Source organism: Platichthys flesus, chromosome 5 (assembly GCF_949316205.1).
Source record: "Platichthys flesus chromosome 5, fPlaFle2.1, whole genome shotgun sequence".
In the NCBI taxonomy this organism is placed as follows: Eukaryota; Metazoa; Chordata; class Actinopteri; order Pleuronectiformes; family Pleuronectidae; genus Platichthys; species Platichthys flesus.
Window position 1 is genome coordinate 10,436,785 of NC_084949.1, and position 21,485 is coordinate 10,458,269.

Consider the following 21,485-nt stretch of genomic DNA (forward strand, 5'->3'; position numbering starts at 1 on the left):
TGACTTTGGCATATCCTGCGATGATCCTGAGGAAATGATCGGTGAAACCCTCCAGACCTTGTGGTACAGGTAAGTAACTGACAGCGCATCTGTATACCTGGGACAGCTGTGTTTGCTGTAAATAATTGGACAAGTCCTGACTGTTGGCATGTCAGGTTTATATCTCAGAAACTGAGATATAAACCTGAGTTTAGCAAATTTGAAACCTCAGTAATATGTTTGTGTTTCTTATCCTAAGGTCTCCTGAGATTCTGTATGAAGATCCTTTCAGCGGGAACATCGATGTGTGGTCTCTCGGCTGCATTGCTGCTGAGCTTTCAATGGGCACACCGCTGTTCCCTGCCAATGATGAGAATGATTTGGTCAGTATCTGCACTTAAACACAACAAACACACACAGTTCTGCCGTGATGTTTGTGTTTTTTCAAATCCATACACTTGATTATTATAGTGAAAGAGTTTCCCAGTAGAAGTTCACTTATTTTTACTATTCTTCTAATGAGACAAACCAGAGACCCTTCATCCATATGTCTCAGTAAAAGAAGTGAACCTGATGTACATGATCAACAATGTAAACTTGAAGTTAAATAACTTTCACAATGTTGTGTTTTTTCCACAGATGAGGCAAATTGCATTTGCAATTAAGGATCCACAGCATGAAGGACACCTCCTGCCACATGCGTTCTGGCCCAGATATTGGATGGAAGGCAGATTTATGGTATCAAACTAGTTTACAACCCTTTAGCTGCCTCCACTAGCTCACTAATTAAGGTGTCTTTCCTTCAGTCTGTGTTTCTTTCCCCTGTGCCATCCACTGCCTTTTGAGCAATCTATCTCAAAAACAATTCTTCATTTCAGTCAATAGGTTCAGTTCTAGTTTGAGATCATCAGCCTGGATGAATTTATAACAACACAACGTCTTTATAATCCAAACACGAGGACATCTAACATATTGGTTTTCCTCATCTTGTTAAAGGGGAATCATCCTGTCTGGACAGAAGAAGCCAAAGCTGAATATTGTGACCTGCAGTGTTTTATGGACCTAATGAAACAGATGCTGATGATGAGTCAGTATGAAAGAATTACCCCCGGCAGAATTCTCCAGCATCCATTCATCACGATGAGCCACCTTCAAGGTTCATTCAAAAACAGCCTCTAGTAAGTGTGTGCTTAGATGGTCTGTGTAAGTCTGTGCTGTTGGACATGGGTGCAAGATATAAGAGATATAAGGTGATTAAGGTGTTGATCACCGTTTCATTTGTCTTCCAGTGTGAAGTCATGTCATGTGATCCTGCAAATGTCCCTGAACGGGGAATCCTCCAGCAGCAGTGCCAGGCCAGCCAAGGAGGGCAGCAAAGTGAATGTGAAGTCTGGCAAAAGGTGAGTGTTTGAAATATCTTTCTGTTGGATCATTTTATATTGTAGAAGAATAGTTCAACATTTTGGTAAATAATCTTTTTGCTCAGAGTTCAATGGGAAGATTGATACAACTCTCATTAACTAATGGATCTGGAGCCAAGTGCATTTTAGAATGTGAATTTTTAGAAATGTCCAATAACTGATTTAAGATCAAGAGTTAAAATAATTTTCTTTTCCACACATCAGACCAGAAGACTCCCAAGCCAAGGTCAGAAGGAGTGAACGACTGGCAGCCGCTCGAAAAGCCACAAGTGGGAAAACAGGCCCGAACCAGTCCAAGAGGATGAGAGAGAGGCATGATCCCTCATCCAATTGCAAGCCCTCAAGAAAGAAGAGACACATGGGCCCTGCTGGATTGAGAGAATCCCAAGCCAAGGTCAGAAGGAGTGAGCGACTGGCAGCCATTCGAAACGGTGCAAGTGGGCAAACGGGCCCAATCCGCCTCAAGAGGATGAGAGAGAGAAATGATCGTGTTGGACAAAACCGGTTCGTGGCAAGAAGGTGGATGGAACTTGCCCTTTAAAAATCGACAGTTTAAAAGAGGCTGACTAGAATGAGGACACTGAACTGGACTTTCAAGATCTTAATTTGTGTTTTGTCTGCTCTTTTTAATTGATGTGTTCTTTTTGAAATGTCCCCTTATTAACGTATTAACACTTTGATTGTGAATTAATACAAATGAAATAAAGCATTTGTCTGATCTGGGGATTTTCCACATCAAAAACAGAGGTATTATTGGATGAAACTCCAGCCAACTTAATAGAAGAGCTTGAGCTTGCTCAGAACCATACTACCCCTCCAAATGTTTAGTGTTTTATTTCAGTTTTCTTAAAAATATTTCTAATTTATTATATTATACTGAATTTGCTTTCACCTAAGTGTTCCCTTCTTGTTCCTTCCTTATACCATAATTGCCACATTTAGTTTGCGATTTCTCTTAGTCGGGTCTATCTTGACATTGGGTCATGTCAAATCACATGATTTCAAGGGGGGTATACCAGAAAGGGGCGGGGCAAGTGGCATCAGATTAATGTAAACGATATAAATCTATCATAAATAAGACGATATTTCTAATTGTTATCAAATAATGTATATGATACTTTGTGAAGTTCCATCACCGATGATGAGTTGCACACTTCAATAACACAGCTTAGAACTAGAGGTGTCATTTATTTAAAATATGTTAAACAACAAGTTCAACAACTGTCTTCCTGTCTGTCTGCTTGTCTGTCTGTCAGTGCTATAGAGTAACAACCACACAAGATACAGTCACTAAACACGTGTAGTTGGGATCAAAACGAGGTTCAAGATTTAAGGTGGTTGTGATCTAACCGTGTTCTAAAGATTACAGAGTGCCCGTGTAATAATGTAGTAATGACTTCTGAGTACTCATGTAATAATGTAGACAGCTTCCAGTTCTGTAACTTTTAAATACAAGTTATGTGAAGGCAGTGACCTCTCCATAGAGAAAGCACCCGGGCAGTTTAAACCCTCTCTCTCCCTTTGTCTATACCACTCACTAACAGGCTGCGTTCACAAACAAGCAGGCAGACTTTAGGATACACTCTCTAATTCCCCCTGTGTTAAGTCAAATTACAGTCTCATCCTCATTGACTGGGCGATCAACCAATGAAGCTGAATGCTCTAAATTAACACTGATTTCCTTCTTTACCGAGATGGAACAGTCCACCTGCTCACAACAACAATCCCCTACAGCCTTCCCCTTGTGGTCCGTTCTTCATGTTGCCATGCCAACCGGGATCTGAGCACCTCTGGATGCTCCAGTCACGAGTCTTCTTCTCAATTTCACACATGTACACACACAACATTAAAGTTGATTCAGACGAGTATTTGAGAGAAGGCGTGATTCATGTAGCTATCATGCAGTAAACCTTCAGATCAATATGTCCTTATAATCCATACTGAAATATGGAGTGAACCTGTGTTGCATGTAATAAAAGATAAGGCAAAAATATTTCTCACTGTCAAAGCCATAGGAACATTTATTTTAGTCTTGTCCTCCCCGTCCATGGCACTCAGCTCCAGGCCTGCTTCTTTTATTTGTGAAAAATCCTCCTTTAAAGAGAAATTATTCATGTATGTATGTATGTGTGTATGAATGTATATACAGTATGTGTATATTTATTTGTATGTTTGTGTGTATGTATAGATGTATGTTTATACAGTATGTGTATATATGTATGTATGTGTGTATGTATGTATATACAGTTTGTGTATATATATTTAGGTGTTTTATATGTACAGTGTATATGCAGTGTGTATGCATTTATATACTGTATATATGTATGTATGTGGGTATGTATGTATATACAGTTTGTGTATATATATTTATGTGTTTTATATGTACAGTGTATATGCAGTGTGTATGCATTTATATACTGTATATATGTATGTATGTGTGTATGTATGTATTTGAACGACAGCTGTGACAAGGACCTGTTTATTCCAACACAGCGGTGATGCTGCCCTCTTGCGTTCGGCTTCAGACTTGACTTGGTGGTATAGACAGGTCCGACCGTGTGACGTCATGCTCCGTGGCCTGATGGGAGATGCAGTCCGACGGATTCAGTACTTCCTGCTTTGACGAGGAAGTCCAAGACATTTCGACTGGTCTCTGAAAAGTCGTTTTCTTGCGGAGCCACAACCACAGGAAGAGACGGAAGCGAGCACACACTCAAAGTAAGTTTGTTTTTCATAGGACTGGACCTGTTTCCTCACCAGAAGGGAACTGACCTCCTTTTAAACAAGACACAGCGAAGTTTAGTCCAAGGAACAAAGGTGAGCTCAGCTCTTCTTCTCATGAAAGGACATGGAAAATGACTCAGAACCAGTTCGCTCGTTTCTATTATGAATCATGTATAACTTCTGAAAATCAAAGTGCGATCGTGTTGTTGTTAAAGTTTCCTGTGAAGCAGTTCAACTGTTAACATCCAGCCAGGATTGATTTACCTGTGTAGAACTCGTTTTGACTTCACACCCTGATACTAGCTCACACTAAATAGGTTTAATACACTGGTGTCTGATTTGAGAAATAAGCTCTTTGTTAAATCCATATTAACTTAATTAATATTCTTATAGTTATCATTCAGTTATCATTTTATCAAATAAACTTTAAAAATACAAAACAAATCTCATTCAAATGAAATGCAGACGGGCCCTGGTCAAACAGTCACTTTCTCATGAACTGACTTGCTGCTGGGTTCGGATGAATTCTTGCACCGAACACTTTCCCTCTGTCCATGACCGTTTAGCGCTGATGGGACTATTTCGACTGAATTGCGTCTTTCTGTCCCAGACAATGTCGCCTTGAGAAAACATCAATAATTAGACTGTGAATCGTAGCCTGCTCTTTTCTGTGAGTCCACACTTTTTGTCACATGGACACAACAACTCTTATCAGGCCATTAAGTTCCAGACAGAGCAAGCACTCCTGCACTGAGGCCACCACATTCGTGTCGTCTGCACAACCGGGAAATCACTTTTATTGGAACGTAACTGCGGACAGTGAGAAGACTGACATGGTTTTATTTACCCATTCATGTACGTGCCCTCCATTCTGTTCTCCTTTCCTCCACACTTTCCTCCCCCAGATGTCCTTGATGGAGCGTGGGGCCGTCCGGCCAATTACGGCAGTGGCGTGGACCTCCAACACCAGCACCTGCCCCAAAGACTTCATCATGGTAGGAGCAGAGATGTAGAATAAAGGTTTTATACAGTCGGTCGTACACAATACTTCTCTGGAGCCACTGGAATTCCATGTTAGACCATTTAGCTTCTAAATAAGGAGGAGGAGGAATGTGAGAATTACCAAATCTTCCATTCCTTGCCTAAGTGACGGATAAATGAAAGACCTGCTCCCTCTCTCTTGCGGATTCTACACTAAAAACTCAAGAGTGGTGTATTTTATAATAGATTATATCTGAAGGGAAAGCGTGTTGCAATTGTTTCTTGTGCTTGTAACAAAGGTGTTTCAGTATTTCACAAATAGAGAAAAGTTCTATTTTTACACTAGACTGAAATTAAGAAAAGATTAGATGCAGCCTTACATTGGAAGTTAAAGTGGAAACACACACTGACTATGTTTACATGCACAACAGTAATCTGACTGTTGACCTTTTTCTGAAGAAACCATTATTTCTATAATCATGTTGTTTACAATGGTCACTAATAGAGCCTTCCATATATATTCATGTTACACAGCACATCAAGCAGTTGGCAACCTCTGTGCGTTTCTCACTGAAACACAAATCTGTTTATTGCCAAGTAGGTTTACACATACATGGAATTTGCTGTGGTGTGTTTGTGCAACTATACATATAAATAAAATGTACTCGCTGCAGCTACATTATTTCAGTGTTTCAAGTTGTACTGTAGATAGAGGGTGTTTACGATGTTATGTCAACGAGGTCAAATACTAAGAAAATGGAGTATCAGTTGACATAAAAATGTAATCAGACGTAGCTGCACACTTCACGTAGGTCACTTTGTGTTTCCCTGAGCTGTAAACTTGACCTTTTGAAACACACTGGTTGTTTAAACGTTCCATCAGCTGACTGTAAACTTCCTCCTAAAAAAAACAAGGACGTTCTGCAGCCGCTCAATGTTAAAGTCCCACGTTGTCACTTGAATGAGCAACATGTAAAATCTGGAATGTGATAAGTGTGTTCTTAATGGCACCCATTGGCGCAGGGTTGGTTTCAAGTGGACTCAACCCATTTTTGTTTCTTGATTCCTGCTTGCTCTCTTTCAATTTACAGAGATATGGATATGATGACAGATGTTTTATGTGTCTCACTGCACCCCCTCTCGTCTCTCTCTCTGTCCCTCTGCAGATCAGCATCACAGAAGACGGATCAGCGGCGAACTTCACGCGCAGCTTTGCGATAAAGTCTGGATATTACCTCTGTTACAGCAAGGTAACGGTTAATCCGGTCAAAAAGGGACTTTTCATAACCATATTATGTTTGTCTTGTATGTATTTGTGCTTCCTTTGTTCTCTGTACTTCCCCCCCCGTCGTACACACATGGCTGAGTCTCTCTCTTTTTATAGGACATGACGGGCGGCATGGTGGTTTCAGACATTCAGCTTCTCTCAGACAAAGACGCAATTCCTCATGGTTACTGCTTCATCGCAGAGCACCTTGAAGGGAGTGAGCGTGCGCACACACCAACACGTTTCACATACACATTCCTAATATTTACTGCAGACTGTACGATTGTGTCTTATGTACTTTTTTTTTTTTTTTAGATTGCTTAAATGTTCTCTCTTTAGCAGCGTTAATATGTGCACTGAACTCTGGGCCGGGTGGGCACATGTGAGAATACAGCAGGAAAATATGTGGAAAATTCACAGCATGGAATACAAATAATTCAAAACCTCATTTCCTGCCTTCCTGCATGCTCTACCCAGACGCCACCACTCGCCTGAATGCTCTTGACATTTTCCCCGGACAACCCCCTGTTGTGTTCTCAACATGTGAAAGGCAGACTCTGGAACATGTCTGGAGCAAATTTTTCTAGAGTTAGTGTCTGACAATGTTTTTTCTGTTTGTGTGTCAGAGGCCTGCGTCTCTAAGAAGAAGCGGGTGTGCATGCGTGTCGTCCCGGTCGGCAGCGTGGACACAGCTGTGCTGGACATCAAACTGACGGCCAAAAGCAAAATGATGTTGCAGCATTACACCTACGCAGGGTTGGTGGCACACACACACTCAAACCTTTGACTTGCAGCTGTTGTATCAATGCATTTTTCTTAAGTCCCATCAACCGAGGTGAGTTATGTTCTTCTCTACTGTACGTTTATCAGTGTATCATGCCATGTGTTTTCCCCGCAGAGAAATCAATGGTTACGTGTTGTGGTGCAGAAAGGGACCTTTCTCTAACCCCATGCCTCAAGCCAAACCACGCAGTGTGTCCTTGGACATCCGCAGCCTCTCCCTGGAACAAGAGTTTCCTCCTCAGCCCCTCAGACCCAGGTAAACTACTTTTTATGAGATAAGAAAACAAGTGAAAGGTGATTGAAACCTCATCATTTGACTGAAAATCTCTAAATCTTAAAAAAAAACAAGAGCGCACGCATTATTATTTTGTTTTTGCCAGTAATATCTTTCTGTTTGTCTCAACAGCAACCCCCCTTCACAGTCGCATGGTAAAGTGAGTCAGAGACGGCACACTCTCCAGATCACGGACAACTTGGACAAACCTGCTGACAGCAGCCTCCAGGGAATCACAGGTACTCAATACTGTAATGGATGTGTCCCAGTTTGTCACTGGAGGCAGCCCAGTCACACTCCCCTGTAACCCGCCCTCACTCTCCGCAGCTCTCGATGGAGTTCCTTTCAGCCTGCACCCGAAGTTTGATGCCCAGGCGAACGGGACGGTACGTTTGACCTTTTCAACAATGTTTGATGGATTCCATTTCAAAATGCAGCAGTTATTTTGTTGTGGTCCCTTTAGCTCTCACTCTGACCTTTTTCACCTCAAGTGTAATTACATGATAACTTGCTGACATTTCTTTCTCTTTGTTTCTATCTCTCACTCTCATAGGCTCTTCAGCTGAACTCTCAATTAAACAACATTCGTATAAAGTCTCTCCAAGACATTGAAAACGAGGTAGGCTCACGTGTGACCCTTCATTTCAGCCAAAGTGTCGAGAACATAATGTTCTCACCTCTCTCACGGACAGATTCTCACCAAACTTGTCGGGATTGTTACTTGGGAGGGAGGCTTTCTCTATATTTTGGTCAAGGTCATCAAATGTATAGTCTAAAAAATATATTTGCCCTAATTAATTCATACATAGCTTAAAAAATCCATTTATAGATAGCATCTCTGCATCCTATAGGACTATACACATGACCTGAAGCTTTTATAGATCGAAAAAAAAATTTTCAAAAATGAGCTCAGATGTGCTTTATCCCCCTGTGACCCTTAAAGGATATGAAGTCAGAAAAGGACACCATATAGTGAAGTAAAGCATTACTTTACATAAATTTATCAACCAATAAGATCAGAGCCACCATCTACAGCTAATTTACATTAACCAATCATTCGTCATCATATGGTACGAAAGACGCTTTGGTGGGAATTGGAAACTTTTGTTTGAATGTAACTTTGGTATTTTGTTTTTAGTTTAACTACACATTTGCTGTGGAGGAAATCGCTGCCAAGAGGACCAGACCATGTCTGCCAGCAGGAGGCGTCACATCAGATCAGTGATCGCTGCACTTAGTCAACACAACAATATCAGGGTTTCATGTTTAACTCTGTCCAAAGGTTTTATTTTAGGAGGACATCTCATCATGGTACAAAGTACAGATGAAGGATTATCCTACTTACATTTAGATTTATATTAGGCTTTAAAGATTATAAATTATCATAACGGAGCCAATTGAAGGGCACTACTATTCTGAATGACACAGTCACTTGACCATTTCAGATGGCAGGTCATGCTTCTTTTTTTTCATCTTTCATGAAAGGAAACACCTGTTTGAAAGAGATTTTACATGTCACCCTATCGTCTGAACACATGTTTACCTTTTGTAAGAATGCAGCCTTTAAATGTTATGGGGTTTATTATATAATGTATCTATGAACCTGTAGAGTATCTGCTGTGTACCTGCTGCTCATCTGCAGCGTTAAGCCCATCTTCACTTTTACTAATGTAATTATCGAATAATGAGAATTGTTAAAAATTAAGAATGCACTTGCCATTTATTTAAGATGTGTTCTCCGGCTCTGTTGTGAATGCTGCCCACGTGGAGCTGTAACACTATGTCAATGCTTTGTGGATGAGCTCTGCTGCATCTGATAATCTGCAGATAGACTAACATATCTAAATGTAGCATGTGGTGCATTTCTTGTATGAGGAGAAGCCAATTATCAGGTTTGTAGTACTTCAAAAAATGTCCTATTTTAAAAGGTGTAAGGAGGAAAGTTATATATGTTACACTTTGTGTTTGTCACACTAAAAGACGGGGAGAGTATTGTTTTTATAAATGTGGGCGGGATTAAGGACCAAATATTTGCATATCATCTTGTATAATCTATAATATATTTTTTTTGTAGTTTTTGTAAAGTTTTATTGCATGGGGAAAAAATAAAATCCTATGAAACCCTACTTCAGGTGTGTTGGTTTTTACGCACAGCTTTTTGTTAAGGAACCAAGTTTTCTGCATTGAGGAATTTCCTGCTTGAAGACTATGAGAAACTCAGAGGTACACGGGTTGAGAATGTGGATTGATGACATGCAGAAGGCAAGGAGAAAAGAAACAATACAAGTTCGTTTTTGGAAAAGATGTATTATCGTAGCTCGTGTGAGAAGTGAACAGTCGGTCAAATTGAAGACATAGAATAAGTATCTTTTCAAGGCTTTGCGTCAGTTTCTGTTTGCACATTAGTACATTGAAATAAAAGGGAAAACCTCAGCATGCCACTGAGGAAATCAGGCCGTCCAGCAGGTGGACGAGGGTGTCCTGCTAAGTCCTCTTCTCATGAATGTCATGTCTCAGGAATGCCTAGAGGGAATGTCTTCAGTTTTGGCACACACATTGACTTGGCCTTAAGGTTGTACTGATGGTGATCAGAGATAATAGCTTACCCTGACCTCACCAGACCGAAGAGGAATTCATTCAATAATTAAATTCGACACAAATTTTGAAAAAGGTAAAATGACGAGGCGCTGACATGTTATATCCAGAAGTTCAACTTCACTGTGACGTCATTATATTTGATTCAACCTGTGATGAAGCTCACGTATCTGTCCTCTGTAAAAAACTAAACAACAAAAGTAGACAGTGAATGAAGACATGTTTGAAATCATTCATATTAGTTTGACATCAATATATTAAAAACTTACACACTTAACCTTATGCACATTCATTTTTATAATTAAAGTACTTAAATTCTAAAGTCTTCACTACACATAAAAAACATGAACCAGTAGATTTTAGTTCAAACAAATGTTTTTTTTTTAATTTCTATTTTTTTTATTTTTGACACTTATGACAGGAGCAGCATGAGTGCCAGATCAGAGGAGCCTCCGAAGGAGATTATAATCTCTAGATATATCAGACCAGTCACGATGAGAGAGAACGGGTACATTACTAAGAGGTTGTGATAATGACTCAGTCGAAAAGATCCAGAAAAATAAATCCTGTCCCTGCACAGATAGATTTTACACTCCAATTAAATAATACAAATATATTATTAATTTTAGATCCATTCTATTCATTTCTACTATAATCTAAACATTGGCTTCACTGAGAGTTGGACACCAGTAGAATATGTAGCCCTGAAGTCTTTACCATTTTGACAATATTTGTCCACGTAAGTGCAGAAATCCAAGTTGTTGGAAACAAACGTTTTGGTGCAGTACTGCCACCTGCTGCTCATTGCTGGTCTGTTCATGCTGTTTGCTAGAAGACATTACCTCATCGTCTCCCCCCATAACTTAATGTTCCAACCTGGAATTGAATGCTACTTTACACAGTTTTGTGCATGTAAGACATCTAAAGACAAAAAATGATCGAATAATATATTGCTTATTTTTAAGTTAAAGAGTCATATTTCACTGCTGCTAAATTTAAATACTAATTATTATCTATCTATTATTTATCTACCGGTGCAAAAAAGATCGGTGGTTGTCTATTGATCTGGCTTTAAGATGTCATGGTGATAATACAGAAGTAACCTTTAGATCTCTACTGATTTCAGTTTTCAATGGGATTGAGCCATGGATTGATTATCCAAAGCAAGGCACTGTCACTGACCGACACACAAATAACCACAAAGAGACCCAAGGTGACAACAAGGAGATGCAAAATGACTACAAGACACCAAAAAAACCACAACATGGCATAAAACAGTCACACACAAGATGACCACAAAGAAACCAAAGACCATGATGTTATGCAACTACAAATGAATGCATTATGTTTACAATGAAAAGCAAACTGTCCAGGGGATGGGGGAATTTTATATGATCGCGTTGAGAAATTCAAAACCTGTTATTACAAACAAATTACAACTGTTCTAATTACCATCTTTAGTAAACTTCCAGAATGAGTGTCATAGTGTTGTTACTTCATCACTGAAGATTCAACCGGTTTAATAACACACTGGTTATACAAATGAAAACGTGTATAAAACCAAGTGGATATAGAAGTTAAAGACAAAACAACAGAGAAATAAATATATCGCAACAGAATAAAAAGTTAAATAAATATGCTATAATAAATAAGAACACTCAGTACGAACATTTGATAATAGTCCCACTTTTGTGAAGTTGAGCAGTCAAACATAAAATACACACACATATATATATATATATATATATATATATATATATATATATATAAGTTGTATATCGCCTTGTATATATATATGTATAAACATTAACGTATTTTATATAATGCCTGAGGTGTGTGAGGGTTTGATTTGTTCCAGCACATTTACAAAGAGGTTTGTTTGTTCTGCTTTCCGGAAAACGGTCTCTGATTCCAACCAGCTGTTTCCCGCCTCACACGGATCAGCTGCACACACACACACACAGAGAGTAGTAGGCGGAGGCAGCAGACACACACACACACACACAGTGAGGCAATAGGCGGAGGCAGGAGGCCACACACACACACACTGGAGGGAACCCCATCAGCTGTGGCGAGAAGCAACACAGCTTCAACTTACGTGTGTTTCTGGGACCGCAGCTGTCGACCATCCACACGCTCCTGCCGCGGGATCTGCGGTCATGCGCCGCTGAGGAGAAGCGTGAGATCCGTGCGGGCGAGGAACAGAACATCGCAGCGTGTGCGCCAGGGACGCGGTGGAGGGAGAGGACACGGACAACACGGGCTGGAGACGGCGGCTGTGAAAGCATGGAGTATTTCATGATGCCCACCGAGAAGATGTCTTCCTTGCAGCAGTTCAAGAAGACGGAGAAGGACGTGATCGGAGGACTCTGCAGGTGCGTGAGCAGCTCTGCGTCTCCACGGCGCGCCGCTCCTTCATGTGCCAGTAGCGCGTGTCTGTCCCCGTGTGTGTGTGCGTGTGCGAGCGGCGGTCCGTCTCAGCTTAGCATGCTAGCCGTTAGCTCCTCCGCGGTGCCCTGGCAGCACGGGGGTTGTGGACATTAGCCGCTTGTTGTGGCAGCTGCCGCCGCGCTCCTCGCCGAGGGGACCCGCGGTGTGTAGCGCCCCTGTCGTTACGTTTAACTCCCCCCGCTGACATGTTGCAACTCACCGGGAGCGTTTGGCCGCCGCTCGGCTCTGGAATATGTAAATCCCCCGCACGAAATCGATACATTTGCGTCCAGTGGAAGAGCAACCACGTGGTAGTCACCGTGCTGCCCGCCGCCGCGCTGCTCCGAACACGATGCCCTGTTAGTAAAGACACGTCTCATCACACAGTTCAACTCTGTTTATTGCAGTTATGTGGCGGGTGGTTCGGTGTCGAGGGGGTGAATACGGATTGGGGGAGTTTGTGTTTCCGCGTCGTTGTAAAGCTCCGTGGCTGCGTAGCGTGTTACCATTAGCTTAGCCTGGCTAGCTAGCTGGCGGCCAGTGTTTTCCTGCTGCACCGTGGATGTTCACACAGACTTATTTCCACTCACGCGAACCCGCTCGATTCACCGACATTTGTGGTGTTATCAGCGGGCGGGCGTGTGCGTGTGTCTGTTAGCGGCAGGCTAACGACGACGTGCTAGCTCGGTTAGCAGGAGGAAAGCATTGTTCTCCATGATGCCAGGGGGCCTGCGGCTGTAGCGGAGTCACATTTCCCCGCTGCTGCCGCCCAGGTGCGCCCTCCTCCGGCCACGGTGGAGGCCGCAGCTCCTGGCGCCTCCAGCTGTCAACAGCGCATTTCGTCCCCTGCAGGAAACCAGACACGCTTCCACATGTGGTTGTTTTCTAGCTGATCGATCGGAATCGGTTTCTTATTAATGACTTGTTTATTTATCAACAACAATAATCAACATTCCTCGCAAATGTTTAGTGTCAGGAAGTAGAGCGAATTGACTTGAAGGAGAAAAGAGATAAAATACTCAGAACCAGGTAAAAGACCAAAACATGAATACAAACCGCACCTGTTCACAGCTATACAATCAGACACTTTATTATTATTATCAATAATACATATTATTTGATTAATTTATGGTGATTTTTATGAGTGGCACAGCCCCCATTTCAAGTCAAAGTCCTCCACCTTATCAAGTAGATCGGAACCATTCAAACATCCTCGTGACGTGAGCGTGTGTTCAATAAATAATCTTTCATGATTGAGGTTAACTTAATCCCAATATTAAAGTTTAAACGTTGCAGCCACCCTGAAGGGTTCAACCAGCAGATGTATATATTGACAAACTTTCTACATAAGACACAAGTACTCAACTAATCCATTTTAGGAACTTACGGCTTTTGACATTGTCTCGACCGCTGTCTGTGCTTTGAGTTACTTGTAAACACACAGCTTTAAATCAAGTCAGACTCTTTAAATTTAGCCCTGAGTGCCCCCCCTCCCACACACACACACACAGATATTTTTGTTGAAGCAAGCTAGATCTGGGCCCTCTGTCAGACGTTCATGTTCTAAACATCCCAGATCTGCTTTTTCAGGTTTGTTGTCTTCTTGGTCCCCTGACCTTCTTTTTTGTCTTAATGGTTCACCTATTTCCCAGCCTGGGTAAATATGTTAAGAGATGGTATTGCCACCATAACATCCAACCTCGTGGGGTGGAGTTGAGTGAGAGGGCACAGAGTTCAGTCAAACTCAGAGGACCTCCATGCAGCTCACCCGAGGAATGTAGAGAGTTCAGGAGTGAGGTCTGCTGAAGCCCCAGGTTAAAGGTTCTGAGTGTCAAAGATGGCCGGTGACCATGAGCTCTATTGTTGCAGAGCATCATTTTGATAATCCAGTTATTTTGGTTTTGGACTGAAGTAAAATACGACAGTCAATAATGTCACTGTATGACAATTTTTTAGTGTTCTTTTATAACCAAGCAATCTAGTAAATAATATTTAAAAAAAGAATGTAAGTAGCCGTCTGATCAATACTAAAGCAGTTCCTTCTTTTTGATGCACTACCTCATGCAAATTTTCATGATATTTCCATATTTTATTTATAACAAGATTATGTAAACAAGGAGGTTATACGGCCTCATCTGGAACCACTCTTGCATGGACAGAATAGTGATCATGTTTCTCTTTCTGACCTCAGCCTGGCCAACATCCCGCTCAGTCCAGAGACGGCCCAGGACCAGGAGAGACGAATCCGCCGAGAGATCGCCAACAGCAATGAACGCCGGCGAATGCAGAGCATCAATGCCGGCTTCCAGTCCCTCAAAACACTCCTGCCCCACACAGACGGGGAGAAACTCAGCAAGGTGCCAACACTTTACCTTTTGACGGTGTAGATCATAGCTCAGGATGATGATTCTTTAAAAGCTGGGGCACAGGGTCATTGGTCTTGATCGGAGTCTCCTCTCTGCTTCAGCAACAGTTTTGTGAGTCTTTAAAGTTAAATGTCCTTGTGCTGCTCATTTCATCCCTGCCAGGCGGCCATCCTGCAGCAAACATCGGACTACATCTTCGCCTTGGAGCAGGAGAAGACACAGCTCCTGGCCCAGAACAACCAGCTCAAGCGCTTCATCACGGTAATAGCCGGTGCCTTTTTTCCCACCTTGTGTCTCCATGTGGATCAAACCAGGTTGCTTTATCCCATCAGATATACCGTACTTTCCCACTAACAACTTTTTCATCCACTGGCAGGTTTGAACTTGTTCACATACACGATACAGTAAAACTGCAGAGACATAACGTTGTTGTTTTTAGCTTTTGATTTGCTCTTTGAGAATGACTCCCAGCCGTTTCAATCAAAGCTCTCTTTCAAAAGTATTCTTGTTGCGGCCAATAGTTTGCAGTATGCACGTTGATTCATTTAAATTGAACTCTACATTGTCTCGGTGTCCTTTCAGGAGTTCAGCGGTTCGTCACCAAAGAGGAGGCGAGCGGAGGAGAAGGATGAAGGGATCGGCTCTCCAGACAATCTGGAGGAGGAGAAGGTGGAGGAGCTGAGGAGGGAAATGTTAGATCTGCGGCAGCAACTGGACAAGGAGCGCTCGGCTCGTATGCAGCTGGAGGAGCAGGTGAGACTTTATGACTCATGTCCTACTCTAGTTCTTTATTCGGCTAAATTGCTCTCAAAAGGTCCTCCAGCATTTATTCCAGTAGTGAAGGAAGACGTAGATTATACAAGACGGTGAGCTTTTGATTCTCAGACTTACTTCTGGATCTGTTCCGTGCTTATGGTTTGTGATGCTTTGCTTCTGTATCTATTGTCAATTGAAGCGGAAGGCCACATGTTGAGGATCATGACCTAAGACAACCATAACCCATCCTCTCCCTACTGAACACTGCTTCTATTCCAAATTGAATGTTTACATTTCAAAACAGACATCTGCTCAAGCGTCAGTTCAACTAAGTATAAAACATAGGTGAAGAAAGAAACAGGAGGAAACGCAGATGGAAACTTATCTTATCTAGATGTCTCACTGGATATTAGATGCCAACATATACAAACCAGTTATTTAGATATCACCCTACGTGATCACGTTTGACACAATGGGAGCTGCTGGTGGTGACAGATTTACCTGTCCCACCAGCCAGTTTCTGGCACCCAGCTCACATCCTGGATCTACCTGAACAGCAGGATACCACAGAGGCGACTCAATAGTTGGTAAAGACAAACAGAAACCTTAACGGCCAGTGAAAGAGGAATGTAAACAGAGGGTAAGATGCAGGAGGGAGATAATTCTTAAATAAGAAGGGACCATTTTACTATGTGTGTTTATCATACAATGAAGGTCCCATTTTTTTTTTACACTTCCATCTGAACTGAATGTTTATCTTATTGTGTGAGGGGTAGAGAAATGACACAGGACTCCAAACATTTTAGCATTGTATTTTTAAAGTTTTTCACCAGAAAGTGAACATTATTCTATTTGCTCCAAAAGTTTGCAGTCCTGAAATTGAGGCGAGCAGTGAGGACGATTTTGAAAATATTAGGTGCAGCCAATCCTGATAAGTCGCAGGGAACAAAGAGAATGTCCTCCTGTGGTCAAGGAGCTGGGAAATTATCTTGAACGCTTCTAAGTCTATTTCTGGTGGTCAGTGGTCCAGTTTGATGCACTACCAGCCCTGAGACCACATATCAAAAAGATGAAAACAAACAATCCTTGATCCCAAACAACTCTCTGGATGCATTTGGCAGAGGATAAAAAAATTCAGCAAATCGACCCTGTAGGTAAACCATTAATGGCAGTGAAAAGCCAAGTGTGCAAACGTGATTGTTGATCTTATTATTTTAAGACGAAAAACAAGCGTTCATTTTCTTAATTCCTATCAATCAATTGTTATATTGCTAGTTTTTTATGTATATTTGCTCAGTAATTTAAACGCCTTGTAAATGTGTGAGTTGGTCTTAAGTGGTTTGATATAATAAATATCCCTGTGTATTTTGTGTGTGCACAGGTGCGCTCTCTGGACACCCAGCTGCACCCAGAGCGTCTGAAGGTGATCACCCAGCAGGTGGAGGAGGAGCAGGCGCACATCCAGAGCCAGACGCTGTTACGGCTGCAGCAGATCCACGCTGCCGACCGGCGAACACCCAGTCCGCAGGTTAGAGCCAGAAACACCCCCACACAGAAAAGAGACAAATAAAAATGCATTTTTATTTGAACTCATTCATATCTTGTCTTTATTCCAGGTGCTGGCTCCTCCCACTCACCCTGCCCCAACCCATCACGCCACAGTCATCGTCCCAGCTCCGACACTAACCCAGCACCCCCACCATCACGTCAACGTGGTGACCATGAGCCCGTCTGTCCACACGGGCACTGTCTCCACGTCCAGACAGAACCTGGACACCATTGTGCAGGTACATGTTTGTTGAACTCTATGGGAAAGATTTAAAGGGTATCGGGTTTTTTTTAACAACTGAACTGATTACCACAAACCTCTGTGGAAGGAGGACTTATGGGTCAAGGAATAACCCATTATATGTTGGTGTGGATCCAAATCATATTATGAGGAAACACATGGGGAAAAAATCTAGTACATTTATAGGACTGATTTCAATGAATGTAAAGGGACTGTTTTAATCATAGCATGTGTAGTACCCTTCTAGTTTTTATTATTTAATACTACTAATACTCAAAATATTTGTTTTCACCTAAGATCTGTCTCTGAGTGAAGTGAAACTTTGCCGCATCCATCAGTGTTTTCCATCTTCTCTCCTCTCAGGCCATCCAGCACATTGAACGCACTCAGGAGAGGAGAGCCAGCGCTGAGGACGATCAGAGAAGAGCTGTCATCGTTAGCCCCGCCCACGCGGCCATGGACACCGCCTGCTCAGACACAGACACCGACACGGAGGGAGAGGACTGCTCAATGAACTGATCCGCCCCCCCGACAGACACACACACTCTCTCTTTCTCTCACAAACACTTAAAATGCCTACTCACTGTAAAATTCCCTCCAGGAGCTTGACTACTTTTTTAAAAGAATTTGTCTTTGGCATTATCCAAACTCCTACATCCAGTGGTTAAGCTCAGTGTCAGTCTTGTACTGTAATATCTCTGAAGATTGAAAACATAGGATGGTCAGCGTGCGCAGGAGGCCCCGTGGGATTTCTCGAGGCGGTCTTTATTGTCTGAGCCGGTCTGTCGCTACTTGAAAAACGTGAGGGTCTCCGCTCGTAAACAGCTATCATTCATTCGTCTGCCCTTCTTTATTGTGTTGGTGTGTGCTACCGTCACAGCATCAGTTCCCCGTCGTCTCTGGCACGCTGACAGTATTATTTGTGCTACATGTTAATGGGTTTAGTGTAACGGAGAGTTGAATGTAACGACACAATAAGCAAGCAGCTCTTGATTCTGTAAAGGGATGTGAAGTTGCAGTTATTTCTTCCCCTGTCTTCACCTTGTTTGTCTTTGTTCCCCTTTATTTCCTTTTAAAGCCGACAAACTACAACTAAGGGCATTTCAAAATATAAACTTTTGGGGGAAAAATACACTTAATCGCCAAGTTAAATTGAGGAAACATGGAAATAAATTCCATCAGATTTACTTGAAGAAAAAAAAGCCCTTACAAAATAAGCTTTTGAACAATATTCATGAATCATCTATTGGTTATAATGTTGTCCACCTGTTTGTTAAACTTTTTCCTTGTCATTGTTACTGAATGTTTAAGGTTAACATTTTGTTATAACGAGATTAACAACTTTAAAATTGGAGGTTTGGAGGCCTTCACATGAATTAAGAACTGTTTCAACCACAGTCGGCCCATTCATCTGCTATTAACTGGTGATGGTGGTTGTAGCTCCCCTGACAGAAAAAGAAATAGAACCAAATTTTGGTTTGTGACCTGAAAACACTTACCAGCATTTTGTAACCGACTGGCGTTGATTTTTAATCAATTTCACACAGTCCCACTGAATACAGTTTTGTGTAAATGTAAAGTTCAGCTGATGTTGAAAATCTGAAAAGCAGATTTTGAGGATTGACATGCGAACGAAGCATGAAGGCTTCCAGTGTTCCCTCCAGACTTCAGTCTTAGCTTCTGCTCTCGGTTTGTAGATTTTAGTGACTATGCACTAGAGTTTTTTGCTATTTATGCAAACCTATCTTCAGTCCATTTGTCGGTGCCCTTTATACAGGAGGTGAAGTTATCTATGCACCGTTGGTAGGTGTGTACATTACACCTACAGTACATGTATGAAACTTGATATGCCTGTATCAAAGAATGTAGGTGTCTCTTCATGCAAGGTGATTTGTCAACCAGTTGCTCCACAGGCGAGCTGTGAACCCAAGGCCAGAACTATTGCGTAACTTCCAACTTAATCATGTTTCCATATTATGGAATTAAAGCAGGGGGTCGGGGGGGATAGAACAACGGCAGCACATTATATTTTGAACATAACAGGTTCACCTCTTTTTGAACTACATCCCAAAAGCATCACTTAACAAAAGAAAACTGTCAAACAAGGATTCAGCAGCTGAAGTTATTAGTAATTAACTATCACAGTGCTGATAGGTCGATGTATGTTGTCAGTGCATTAAATGCCCCCAAAAAAGCGCTCCTCCATCACTGAGACTGGAATATAAACCTAAAGGACTGAACTGCAGATTTCCCCCAACAAACTCCATCTCTCTGTAAATCGCACCGAGTCTGTCCACCTTATGTTTCGTCGTTTGTATTTCTCTCGGGAATCTGACTGGAAATCCGTGCTCCGGGCGTCTCCCCTGTCACACTCGATTCGATTCGCCGACTTGATGCTGTAAACATTCCATTTCTTTGGATTTATATCTTGTCTTTTGATCTCTTTACGTCTTCTGTTGCCAATTGAATGCATGTTACTAATTGCTGTTTCATCTTGTCTAAAGTGGGATTTTGTTTTGACTATTTTTGTTTATTTTTTTATGGGTTTTCCATATTGTTTTTTTTCTATAATCACATGACTGATGCGTTCAGTGTGAAACTGTCTTGTGTGGACGCTTCAGTCGCTGACATCAGTTTCTATGTCTGGTTAGATTAGTGTCTTTCATGCCAAACCAGGAGGGAGGGGCTCATTTTGTTGAAGCGTTTGTTGTTCTGCAGACAGAAGTTAAACCGCAGCCGGAGTGTAGCTGTTGTTGGTCAGAAAAACACTTCTTTCTGTACTTTGTGTTGCGGCACTGCTGTCGTTTGGTGGAACTTTGCGATATTTGATATGAAGCACTTGCTGTTCTGTACTGCCTGAATCAATGATGAGGAAGGTTGATATTTTTTTTCTTTTCTTTTTCTGACGTTTATTTTTCGTAAGCCCTTCGCTGTGATGCCATTTCACATCTGTCTATTATGTTCTGCCTTTTCTCTTACTTTTTCATTTGTTTGTATTTGTCCCGTTTTCCATTTTTCGGTGACAAGCTATTTTTTATACATTTATTTGTGATTTGTTTTGTTTTATTTTTAACCATCAGTCCAGGTCGATGAGAAGCTGTTATATTTTGTTTATAAAAAAAACTTGGGTAAAGAGACCTTTGTAAAGATGACAAAAAAAATAAAATTTGTACTTTTTTTATTACACCTCTTCTGATTACTGGTATTCTTCAGTTATACGTTGGACCTTTTCTGTCCACCAGGTGGTGATATTGAGCAGCCTCATTTAGCAGCAGCTAAGGGAAGTTTGGATGTTTCAGTAGAGCGCACAACTCCACAAAGGCCCAACAATCCCCGTACGCAACAAAATTTAAATCCACTAGATCTGGATTTTTATTCTGATCTGCAGACATTTGTAAATATTAGCCCATTAAACTTGTCTGAGCTTTTTCATTAATATCCATAATTTCTCAAATCAGTGAAGTTTTGAGTAGTTTTTATGTGAACTTGGTAACAATCAAACAAACACAAACATAACCTCCTTAGCAGAATAAACTACAATGGATACTCCGCCAAGGCCCAACAGAGGCCTTATTTGAATCCCGGCAAATATCAAAAAGTTCTTGTCAGTTTCTGCCCCTTTGTGTGGCTATGCACCAAAGTTGAAACTCTGTTGAAATTTGTTCTGAAGTATCTGGGTAATCCTGCTGACAAGCCAACAAACGGGGGAAATCTACTTGGCAGAGGCAGACGACGCAGGTAACTGAGGCCTCATGCAGATCTAAAAAATGATTACATATCTTTGTGTGTGGGAAATGTCTTTATACACCAGGATTTAAATATGCTATGAAAGGGGGTGAAGTTACTAATGAGTTTATGTATAAATGTTGTACAGATAAGTTAATAACAAATGCAAACTTCATTTACAATGAATGGTAAAACCACAAACCTTTTACCACATCCCACCAGTCTCTCCCTGTTTCTCTCAGTGCTCAACATTCCTGATTGGACCGGGCAGCTGCTGCGACACACAATGTCCGATGCGGGTGCAGTTGCTGTGCCCCACCTCCACTGGCCTGCCCTCTGACCTTCAGCCGGTGGTATATATAACGGCGGTGGACGAGGGGACGGCCCCTGCCAG

General features: G+C 41.7%; 2 protein-coding genes across 3 annotated transcripts; both read left to right on the forward strand.

Annotated features, from left to right (window-relative positions):
- Positions 1–4,003: 4,003 nt before the first annotated feature.
- mvb12a (multivesicular body subunit 12A) lies at positions 4,004–9,555 on the forward strand. 2 transcript variants are annotated; one of them, XM_062388568.1, is made up of 10 exons: positions 4,004–4,118; positions 5,030–5,119; positions 6,272–6,355; positions 6,490–6,589; positions 6,999–7,128; positions 7,271–7,411; positions 7,562–7,668; positions 7,757–7,815; positions 7,983–8,048; positions 8,568–9,555. In XM_062388568.1, the coding sequence occupies exons 2-10, from the start codon at positions 5,030–5,032 to the stop codon at positions 8,652–8,654; spliced, it is 864 nt and encodes a 287-aa protein (XP_062244552.1). In that variant the 5' UTR covers positions 4,004–4,118; the 3' UTR covers positions 8,655–9,555. The 2 variants fall into 2 exon arrangements, with proteins under 2 accessions (XP_062244552.1, XP_062244551.1); XM_062388567.1 differs by having other exon boundaries at positions 4,113–4,217.
- A 2,456-nt stretch (positions 9,556–12,011) lies between these two features.
- On the forward strand, positions 12,012–20,551 carry LOC133953930 (transcription factor AP-4-like). The gene is made up of 7 exons (XM_062388110.1): positions 12,012–12,399; positions 14,646–14,811; positions 14,983–15,081; positions 15,403–15,573; positions 16,958–17,104; positions 17,193–17,363; positions 17,729–20,551. Exons 1-7 carry the CDS (start codon positions 12,311–12,313, stop codon positions 17,882–17,884), a joined length of 999 nt encoding a protein of 332 aa, XP_062244094.1. The 5' UTR covers positions 12,012–12,310; the 3' UTR covers positions 17,885–20,551.
- Positions 20,552–21,485: the final 934 nt, after the last annotated feature.